This window comes from Rhincodon typus, chromosome 24 (genome assembly GCF_021869965.1).
Source record: "Rhincodon typus isolate 14 chromosome 24, sRhiTyp1.1, whole genome shotgun sequence".
Classification (NCBI taxonomy): domain Eukaryota; kingdom Metazoa; phylum Chordata; class Chondrichthyes; order Orectolobiformes; family Rhincodontidae; genus Rhincodon; species Rhincodon typus.
Genome location: NC_063355.1, coordinates 27204800 through 27216388, shown reverse-complemented (window position 1 = coordinate 27216388; position 11589 = coordinate 27204800). Strand labels below are relative to the sequence as shown.

General features: G+C 37.3%; 2 protein-coding genes across 7 annotated transcripts in view; one reads left to right on the top strand and one right to left on the bottom strand.

Annotated features, from left to right (window-relative positions):
- The window catches only part of rhbdd3 (rhomboid domain containing 3), a 66362-nt gene that overhangs the window by 31494 nt on the left and 23279 nt on the right, over positions 1 to 11589 (top strand). For 3 of the 4 annotated variants that reach the window (XM_048611527.1, XM_048611525.1, XM_048611526.1), the window contains 2 exons: positions 1253 to 1681; positions 5037 to 5377. In XM_048611527.1, the coding sequence (XP_048467484.1) occupies positions 1253 to 1681; positions 5037 to 5196 (589 nt within the window). In that variant the 3' untranslated portion in view covers positions 5197 to 5377. Of the gene's footprint in view, positions 1 to 1252; positions 1682 to 5036; positions 5378 to 11589 lie in introns of those variants that run through there. The other variant, XR_007264672.1, reaches the window with a different exon arrangement.
- Positions 5891 to 11589, bottom strand: part of LOC109928721 (EMI domain-containing protein 1) — a 308825-nt gene continuing 303126 nt past the window's right edge. For 2 of the 3 annotated variants that reach the window (XM_048611521.1, XM_048611520.1), the window contains exon 15: positions 5891 to 7660. In XM_048611521.1, coding sequence (XP_048467478.1) covers positions 7530 to 7660 — 131 coding nt within the window. In that variant the 3' untranslated portion in view covers positions 5891 to 7529. The remainder of the gene's footprint in view (positions 7661 to 11589) is intronic. The other variant, XM_048611524.1, reaches the window with a different exon arrangement.

The following is an 11589-nucleotide window of genomic DNA, read 5'->3' as shown; positions in this document are numbered from 1 at the left end:
ATCTGCAGTTCCTACTATCCCTAGTTCTTATGTTCTTATTTTGCTTCTCTTCAATGAGCTACAAATTTTTCTGTTTAAAAAATATAACAAATTCCTTTTTAAAAAGTCATTAAATCTTTTTGCATTATCCTTTCAGACATTCCTGTGTCAAACAGTCTTTTCATTTCCCCTCATTTTCTTTTGCCAATTATCTCAAAGCTATGTCTACCAGTTTATAATCCTGCCACAGGTGGAAACCATTGCTCCTTATTTGCTGCACCAAAGCCTTTCAGAATTTTGAACACCTTTAATGCTTCTCCTGTTAATAATCTTTGCTGAAAGGAAAACAGTCCCAGTTTCTCGAGAGTTTCCTTATAACTGAAGACCTTCACCACTGGTCATGTTCGAGAAATTTCCTCTGCACCCTGCTGAAAGGTCTTGACATCCTTCCTGAAACGTGGTGCCCAGAGTTAGACAAAATATTTTGGTTGATTCTAAACTCATGCTTTAAAAAGATTTTGCATAACTTCCTTGTTTTATGCTTTGTGTATCTTCTATAAAATCATGCATCTTATGATTTTAATAGCCTTCTCAACTTATCCTGTCACCTGTAAAGTTTTGTATGGTGAAATCCCAGGTCTATGTTCCTGCACCATCCTTACAATTGTGCCAATAATTTGTACAGTGTCTTATTCTTTCTACAAAAGTGAATCACTTTTCACTTCTGTGTTAAGTTTCACATGCCATGTATCTGTCAATTTCAACAGTCTATGCCCTTCTGAGTCCCCCCGTTATTTTTTGTTGTTTGCTATATTTCTAAGTTTTGTGGCATCTGCAGAAATTGAATGAATGTCCCTGGTATCCATGTACAGTGTGAATCATTAGTATGTTTCAGAAAGTGGTCCTAACACTGATCTTTGGAGGGCACTACTGTAAACCTCCCTCTAGTCTGTGAAACTGCTCACCACAACTCTGCTTTTTGTCTCTTGGTCATTTCATATCTGTGCTGCCTGTGCCCCTTTAATTGCAGGGACATCAATTCACTAACAAGGTTAATATAAATCATGTAATTATTTCAAATCCTCCAATTTATCTAAGAATTAGAAGATATGCACCACATATTTCTCATGAACTTCGCAGCGTTCAATGGTTTGTTTTCTCCATATTTTTGTTTGATCTGTGGATCATTACTAAATATTTCAGTCTTAGATCTGCTATTATGAATATTTTCAAGAAGATTATATTGTACTCCATGTTATATTCACATTCGCAGATTCCATTCAGTGCCAGAAGTCTACGGAACTCGAGGGTCCTCAACAGCAAGTTTAAAAGCTGCTTCTGATGATTGTACAATGAGAGAAGGCAACAGCTACAATATTGAAATGGATTCTCAGCAGACAGAAACCTCCAAGCAGATATTGCCTGCTTCACAGCCTCACGCCGGATCTCCACATACCAATTACTTACAAGCAGAACTGTACAATCCACATGATTTTACACATCTTAGACAGCTGGATTCCAACTATCATCCCTCTGGATTTTACCACCTGAATCCACATGATGTCTATGCTGCTGCTGCTGCTCATGGTCTTCTCACTGATGAGGATCTTCTTCATGCTGGTATTATTGCCTCTTTACGAGAATCTGGAATGGACCAGAACCATAAAGTGGAAATACCTAAATCTTCAGTCTCTTCTCTACGGTAGGTAGCTGACAGTAAAAGATTTTTCTAAAGCACTTTGTACACTTTACGGGAATATTTTCTTTTCAGTTATCTGGTTCAGGAAGGATTACCGAGCAGTCAAATTCAGGTACCAGCAATTATTGTTGTCAAGGATATGAGAATAGTGTAGGAAGGTGAAAACTAGTCATGATCTTATTGAATTCTGTAACAAGTTGAAGGGGTCAAATGGCCCACTTCAGTCTTATAATTCAATATCATATGAACATGTGGGATAGGAGCAGATGATGGCCCCTCAACACTGTGCCACCATTCAGTGAGATCATGACTCATCTGGTTGTATTCCAAATTCCATAATCACATTTACTCCCAATAACCCTTCATTCCCCTGCCAACACAAATTTATCCATCTCTTCGGCAAAGTTCCAAAGTTGCATAACCTTCTGAGAGAAGAAAATGCTTTTCATTTTTGTCCTGACCCCTAATTTTAAAACAGTGCCCCTAGTTCAGGACTGATCTGTAAGAGAAAACATCCAGTCCATATCTACCCTGTCAAGACCATTCAGAATTTTATACATTTGAATCAAGCCAACCCTCACTGTTCTAAACACCATTCAATAAGCCCTGCCTATCCAACTTCTCAAAGACAACAAACTCATTGTGGATATCATCGCCAATGTCTTTACATCCTTTAAATAGGGAAATGAAAATTGCACACAGTGCATGTGATGTGGCATCACCAATGCCCTGTATAACTGAAGCATAACATCCTTTTATGGTCATTTCCTCTTGCAATAAAGGATAGTATCCCATTCACCTTCTGAATTACATGCTGTACCTACATACTAATGTTTAGTAACTCATGCACCATCTGACTACACTGCAGAATTCTGCAGTCATTCTCAATTCAAGCGATTCTGTGCTTTTTTTATTCTTCTTGCCAAAGTGAACAACTTCATATTTTCCCACATTATACCAGTCACCCAACCTATTTGTATCTACCTGTAACTTTCTTATGTCTTCACAGTATATTTTCCTACCTACCTTGGTGTCATCTGCAAATTTAGCTACCCTGCCTTTTCTCCCCTAATCTAAATTATTGATGTAAATTGTAAAAAGTTGAGGCCTAGCAGACTTCTATAATTGTCACATTACATATCAGAGAGAAAGACCCATTTATGTACACTCTTTGTTTTCTGCCAGCCAATCTTCTATCTGTGCTAATTATGCTTACCCTTATGCCATGAGGTTTTAGTTTGCAATCCCTATGTCATGAGCTTTTAGTTTGCAATGATAACCTTTGATGTGGTACCTTATCAAATGCCTTCTAGAAATCCACATATAGCACATCAACAGGCTCTCCTTTATCCACAGCACGTATTACTCCATCAAAGAACTCCAATGAATGGCATAAACATAATTACACTTTGATTAAGCTCGATTACATTGAGCTTTTCTAAGTGTGCAGCTATAACCTGTTTAATGAGCAATTCTAGCACCTTCCACATGATAGATGTCAAGCTGAATAGTCTGGGGCTTTTTTCCCTGAAGCATTGGAGGCTGAGGAGTGACCTTACAGAAGTTTATAAAATCATGAAGGGCATGGATAGGGTGAATAGCCAAGGTCTTTTTCCCAGGGTAGGGGAATCCAAAAGTAGAGGGCACAGGTTTAAGGTGAGAAGGGGAAAATTTTAAATGGGCATAAGGGGCAACATTTTCATGCAGAGAGTGGCACCTGTATGGAATGAGCTGCCGGAGGAGTTGGTGGAGGCAGGTACAAATACAGTATTTAAAAGTGCATCTGGATGGATTCATGAATAGGAGGAGTTTAAAGGCATATGGGCCAAAAGCTGGCAAATGGGACTAGATCAGTTTAGGATATCTGGTTGGTATGGATGAGTTGGACCGAAGGGTCTGCTTCCGTGCTGTATATCTCTATAACTCATTCTGGCCTATAGTTTCTTGTTATCTGTCTCCCTCCTTTCTTTAATAGAGAGATTATATTTGCTACTTTCCAATCCAATGAAATCTTTCCTGAATTTTGGAAAATGATCACTAATGGATCAACTACCCCACTATCTTATGAGCAACCTCTTTTAAAACCCTGCATGAAGACTGTTTGGACCCAGAGACTTGTCAACCCACATCTTCATCAGTTTGCTGAGTATCACTTCCTTCGTGATAGTAATTTCACCAAGTTCCTCTCTCCTTCCACCTCCTGATTTATAACATTTACTGGAATTTTTTTTGTATCCTCTATTTGTTCATTTCATCTGCAATTTCCTTATTATCTACAATTAACTCCTCATTCTGATTCTCTAGAGGATCAATAGTCACTTTCTCATTGCTTTAATTTTCAAATACCCATAGAAACTCTTGCTATCCAATTTTATATTCTTGCTAGCTTCCTCACATATTATAATTTCTTTATCCTGATTAACATTTTAGTCATTTTCTGCTATTCTTTATATTATGATCAATCATCTAACTTGCCACACATCTTTGTGCAGTTCTATGATTGTTTTAAATTTGAAGCTGTCCCTAACACCCTTAGTTAACCACAGATGGTGGATCCCTTTAAAACTTGCATTCAGATGTTTTCTTTATTGTAGGAATCAATTTATTTCTGAAATATCCTTTCAATGTCTTATCACTGTGTCCCTGTTTCCTAGCCTAGTATTTCAGTTAGCTCAATATTCATGTTCACATAGTTGCTCTTGTTTAGGCTTAAAACACAGACTGTAGACCACTCCCACTTGTGACTTTGTTCCCAGATTATTCCTCATTTCCACTGAAGCCGATTCCACATCCTGGTCTCCTGAGCCAAGGTCACTTCTACCGCCCATTTTAAATGAACAGCCTAATAAAAATTAATTGCATTTTTTGCATCATCAGCTGTTTAGTCTACTTTGCTGTTGGAAAATAATTGTAATTTTATTGGATTATATTTGCAGAAACATAATTGTGGGGGAAATAATGGTAATGTCACTGGACTAGTCATCCATAGGTTTAGGCTATTGCTCTGAGGACATGGGTTCAAATCTCACCACTGTAGCTTTTGGAGTTTAAATTAATTAATAAAATGTGGGATTGAGTGTCAATATTGTGACCATGAAGATAAGATCAATTGTCATTAAAAACTATCTGGTTTACTAATGAATTTGCCATCCTTACCTGGTTTGGCCTTTGTGTAACTCCAGGTCCACAGTATTATGGTTGTGCTTTGGACCACCAATAAGCCACTTAGGTCAAGGGCAGTTAAGGATGGGAAACAAATGCTGACCCTGCCAACAGCACTCACATACCATGAAAGAATAAAAAAAAAATTTCACATAATCCTATGTGAATTTTTTTTTAATGTCTGTCCCTCTCTCAGATTACAGCAATTAAAACAGATGGGTTTTTCAACTGAAAAGGCTGCCTTAGCATTGGCTGCTTCAGGAAAAATAGAAGGCGCCATTAATCTTCTAGTGGAAGACCAAGTTGGAGATGATGCTGTTGTGACCGTGGCAAAGGTGAAAACAACATCCAAGTGACTATAATCAATACTGCTGGTTAATATCCTCTGCAGAAGCAAATAACTTTACAGGCTCCTGAAAGATGACTTAAATATGGCCATATGATGCAACTTTTGAATGGGTCACAAAATGAAATATGAGCATTGTTTAGTCTTTTGTTACATATACGTAACAATAAAATTATTCCTTAAATTTTCAAGCCCAGTGGTCAAATTTTAATGGTATATTTCAGCACGGTCAATAATATTTATTTATATTGAAAGGGATAGTGGACAGATGGATATGGTTTGAAATCTGTTTTCCATACACCTGTGCCAAGTCCAAAATGGCATGCTGCATACAGTGTCAATTAAAGTGAAATACAGCAGTTTTGGATAGCCAAACACTAAACTTGTACTTGCTGTCACATTTGGAATTATATGAAAAGTCATGAAGAATATAAACATAAATAAAATTAATTCAAATGTGTTCCTAAAAATATACAACAGCTTAACCAAATTTGGTCACATAAACAACTTGTGGGTTTTTTTTTGTCTTTACACAGCAATAAGATATCTTATAAATGTAAAGAAAGGCATCAAAACAAATTGGTGAAAAGACTTAATTTACCTTTTAATGAATACTTTTGACATACTTCTCGTAGTTGGTATAAAACAGTGCTCTGTACATGAAAATAAGTAGCCCTTTAAGACAGGATATGAAAACACAGTGGTACCAAAAGTTGTACATTGTAAATATACTTATTAATTGAATACCTTTGCTAGCAACCTGCATTAAAAGCCCATTGTCATGATACAGAATCTGCGAATAAACTAATAGCAAACTGAGATCAGAAACATGTCGTTTTAATCATAAAGTCAAACACTGCACACTGAGCACCATTAAGACACACACAATTCAGTTACAGCCCAGAATGACTATATTTGAAATGCTACCTTCAAGTACAAATTCAGAGATATCTGTACATAAATACTTAGTACATTTCCATGCCTTGCTGGTAAAATGTTCCATTTATTTTGATCTAAAATTTTAAGTAGCAGTCCTCTGTTTTCTTGAGTATTAAATTGGATGTGCAATTAATCCACTTTTTTTTTTGATTTTCTATCTATTTTAGTGTATGCCCTTTAGAATTAAAATGCACAACTTGTAGTAAGATTTTTAAAATGTTTAGAAATTACTGATATTTAATGTTCAAATGTGATGGCAAAGGCAGTATTCCTTCGGATTGATACCTTCAGCAATGCACGGATCATCTCAATTTGCTACAAAATAAAATTTCTAAATTATATTTCATCCAATCATAGGAAAACAACACAAATGGCTCACTTCAATATTTGCTTTACCATCCCTTACTGCTGTTACCATAAAAGTAAAAATGATCAGTAATTAAGCTCTAATATAATTTAAAGAGACAGGATCCCATTTGTTTAACTTCTCCCAAACATTCATTCCAATTCTCAGAATGTATTCAAACACAAACTGATGCCAGCTTTAATTTATAAATGTCCAATATGAGGGAGGTGGGCTGTACAAGTGGACATTCAAATGCAACTACACTATTTGCAAAGTCTGTATTTCTTGATCACTGAAAACGCCTTTTAAAAATGGAAGAAAATTTTAAAAATCTATATCTCTGTAATTGTTAATTCCCTTTGATCTAAAACTGTTTACATTCCAATTAAGTAATCATTACTGGCAAGCCTACTTCAAATCAAAAACACTAGAAAAAAGACCCTGAGTGCACAGAGATGTTAGGTTCATAAACTGGAATGGACTAATCCAACAAAGAGTCAATAATCTGTCATAAATTGAGCAGGTAACCATTCCGGAGAGAGCAGTATGCAAGGAGGTGACCAAGGGACACTGTCTCATTAAACGTTTTTTTCCATGTAATGAAACTAATTTATCTTTTGAAATACAAAATTTAAACTGACAATAGTATGATTATACAGCATTTTAGAAAAAGTAATCTACTTGTGATAGGAAGTAAATGCAAAGTAAACACTTTCACAAATATAGGATAATGGCTGCTTTATGAAATATTCACCAAAGGCTATGTTTATGAAAAAATACAGAATAGTCATCAAATGATGAAACATTTTGTGATATCTATAGCAATACTCTGAGATTCCCATTAAGACAGCAGCCTAAAACACAAGTTATTTTCAGCACAAGTAGAGCAAAATGCTCGCAGTTGGACAAGGCAAATCAAGTTAGTCCACTGATGTATTACACGCAGGACAAATGCTTTATGAACAGTTCCAGTGGTTTGGTAATCTGCTTACCCCAGTTTACCACGTTGTTTCAGGAAGGCACCTGTTTACATTTGTTGTCATTGACATTGTTCATAATCATTTCTCTTCGGTTTTATGTGCAAGCCTGTGTGAGATAATCTTGTAGGCTGCAAAGCTGCCTCGCTTGCCTCTGAAGAAATTTGGAGGTACAGTAGCGTAAGGATCTACTCCAGATCCATGATCAGGTTCTGTTATGTTAAAGACAACATAGTAAGTTGAGTTGTGCAGAAAGTTCATTGGGCTGTAATAGAGTTATGTAATAATCTACAAGTAAAGAACAGAAAGGCAAATAATTAACAAATTAAGTTATCTATCATGAGTGCTTTGTTGAATCTTAGGTTTATATTTTCAGAATGGAGGTTGAATTGTACATCTAGAATACTGACCTTCAAAAAATAGCATTTTACTAGCTGTAATTTAGTTGTCAGAATTTGAAATGTGTGGCGTGGCAATGACTTTGGGCAATGGTACTGTATGTAGGCATTAATTTCAAACATTCCTCTCTGCTATTTTCGTTATTCTTTTTTGACAGAAATGGCTTAACATTCCGATTAAAATGGAGAGAATTTTGCAATGAATGCAGAGCATTCTCAACTTAACAGCAATCATGATCTTTTTCAGATTATCTTCAAAATTCTGAAAGAGGAATTAAGACATATTAAAATCCATTCTCTACAGGTTCATCACTTAGAGTCAGTACCAAGCTTCTGGTGTTACAACAAGAATTTAGTTTTAGCAAAGCTTGGAGAAATTACAGGAAATTACTGCATGAGATAGAAAGGGAAATTCCAGATTTGCCAATAATGGAGAGAAATGAGTCTGAAAAATTAAGGACCTAAAGATGTTTACTCACTACATGCTTAAGTCAAAGCAACTGATTTCTCTTCGGTTGCTTCTCTAATTTTAATATAGGATTTTTTTGGAAGAAAATTATGAGAAAATATTTTCAGATTGTACATATAGATTTAAAGAATTGGAATCATCCAAAAGTGTTTCAATATATCTACTTTATCAAATTAGTCATTTCCACCCACAATTTGATAGTTAACTTAAAAAGTGAAAGCTCTCTCAGTTTTAGTATACATAATATCTTTTAGCAATTAACAACAGTGCACTGGTTATTTTATATCAGAAAAAGAAGTGACTTGTGACTTAACAACAATCAGGTAAATTCAAACACCTAGTGCAATAAAAATAGAAATACTAGGAATACCCAGCATCTGAAAAATAAGTTGGTGAACTATTTTTGTGGGGTAAGAAAATCTCTTCTTAGAATTGACCAGAACAAAGGGAATGCACATCAAATGTGTTAAAAATGTGTGAAATATGAACCTGTCTTTTCTCAAGTTGATAGCTGGGCATCACAAATACAACATGTGAGTATATTTATGGGCAAGTTGCACAGCCTGCCTTACTGATGCAGGTGTGCACATGTAAGTCTGCAAGACGGCTATTTAACAGGATCATCAACCTCTTGCAGGTTGATCTCCTTAGGCTGTTGCTACAAATCTTCACGCATTTGTTGCTGTCTGTAGTTGTGTCAAGTTGCAGAAGTCTATTGGGAGTGGTGTGTGTTGAAGGATTTTGCTCACTAATTTTACAATATCTGCACAAAACAATTGAAGAGAGGATGCTTCTCAGCAACTGGCCACATCTGCCCAAACTGTTAAGGAACATTATTTTCCAACGCAAACCTGAGCCAGGAGCAAAGTGAGAGATGTCTGCACTGCTAAAGACATCTACATTGCAATCACCAATCACAAATCAGAACAAGAGTGACATTGCCACTGGCTTTGAGGATGACCAAGTGAATGAAGGTTTCTCTGTCTGGCTCGTTGAGACTTGTAGTTGGGGACAATTGCAACATCTTGCAGTTTGCCATCCTCTGTGACTCCCTATTCAAGGAAAGTTAGAATTTCTTTCATACTTGCCAGGGATAAGCAGATAGAGCAAGCATGCAGCTTCGCTAGGATTGCAGCCTGTCCAACATACAGTATGCCACTCGATGGACAGACATTGCCTTACATGTAGCACACAGCAACTCTACTGGAAGGAATATCTACAGATATGTGATCATAGGCACTGGATCATGCACAGTGTCCAATTTGCAGCAGTTCATTGAGCCAAGTGCATTTCAGCCATCATGGCAAATCAGAGGGTGAGCACCATTTGTTGCTTATTCCAGTAAGGAACCCATGCATTTGCGTATTGATAAGAGACACGGAGTCAAAGATTCTCATCTTGCCCTCACCAGGATAGGTCACAAGAAACAAATATGAAGAAAAGGGACAATAATTAATACAGTTAATCTTGATTGGTTGGACTATTGTTGACATGGACATGCAGCAGGATCATGACTGTCAGTCTTGGTTCTAGCATAGACAGGTAGATTCCAACTGGTCAAGGCATTTCCATCAGAATTGGTAGTCTGGATGACGCTTTTCATTTTCACCAACTAAAATGGTGCAACGTATGTTTGAATTCACTTTCAGAACACAAAACAGGGTCCTGTGTTTAGAATCACATCGAATATTCTGAAACTTGCAAGCATGGTACCAGCTGTGAGTATTGTTTGATATGGTCCATCAGTTGTTGAGGCATACAGCCTTCCTATCCGACAACACAACAGCACTAAAATTCATATATCACATTACTATTGGTGTTACAGGCAAATGTCTTTTTGGCAAGGCAGTAGTATCTTGTTACTAACAGCATGAGAAGCTAGCTTCACTTGCTCAAATTTATGAGATACCTTCCACTTTCAGGTTAATCAGAGGTGAACCGGGTATCACCAGGGTCAGGGAATTTGGAATGGTCTCCTTCATGAGCTTCTGCAATATAGAATGAATGGTGATTTCATCAGCGTAGCCATGATCTTTACAAAAATGAAGGTATCCTGCATAATTTATGTGGAAAACCAATTTAAAAGCGGTTGCAACAGCTCACTCAACCATTTGGCTGGCTAATTTATGCTGTGCAGAGCCAGTCATAGATAAAATAGGGTATAATGGAATAATGCTTTTTTGTGTCTCGAGCAGCTCATTCATGCATGAACTCAGTTACTCTAAGGATCTGCCTATGGCGATGGGCGCCAGTTCCATATATTGTTGCCATGCATGGACCTGAGGGGCCTGCACTGCGTAGCTGAAAAGAAAATTAGAGGGAATATTGGTAATGACCTGTGAGGCTGAATCCTACCATATGTATATCAGCAAGTAGATGACCACCTTTACGTGGTTCAAGAGCTTCTACAGCTTGCCAGAGAGGTGGCTGTGTAGTCAAGTGTTGTAGTGGATCCGAAAGATATACACATTGAACTATCATTGAGCACAGAATGCATTTTGTTCACGTAGTCATGTTTGTTGAATGCGACTATTCAGGTCCCCTTGCCAGGTGTATGTAAACATATATCAAGGTTTGCCTTAAGATTAAGTACGATGTTTGCAATGCAGATGAAAATCTGTTAATTCATGAGGTGTTCCAGAACTGCTTGATGTGTATTCAGGGCCTATCATCCTTGTTGGATGTTGGTTTGTGGGAGTGGGAATGAAAGAGTTTGGACTTAGCAAGTTCCCTTCCTGTTTAATTTGAAATTAGCTCTCATGCTACTACTTTCTCCACTGCAAAGTAGCATCATCAGCCCATCAAATACTGCAACATGGTTCGGTTTGCAAGTATGTGAACAGAGTTGGTCACAGTCCATGCTGGAGAAGATGGCTCCAATTTCTGCATTCAGCTGTGCGTAAGGTTTGTGCTAGATGCTTCCATGCTCTTTAGCACTGACTGCAGACCTTCTGGCAAGCTTCCCAATGAATCAAGCATTTTGCCACAGATCTCCATCAGCATTCTTCTGTAGCATGTCCCATTGAAGCCCTGGTCCAAGATAGTGGAATTTGTATGTGATAATCTCTGGTAAACTGGATTTTGTGCTATCCTTACCCTCTGTCATTGCACACTTCTGCCTGATTTCTCAGTAAGTGCAGATCCAAAAAAATTCTCCCTAAGATACGTACTGTCAGTGTTTGAGGTAGTGACTGAGTGTCAAATCCAAGTGGAGGTGATGTATTTGTTCAGGCTCTTTCACAGTGATCCTCTGCTCCCTGGCCAGGTTGCAGCT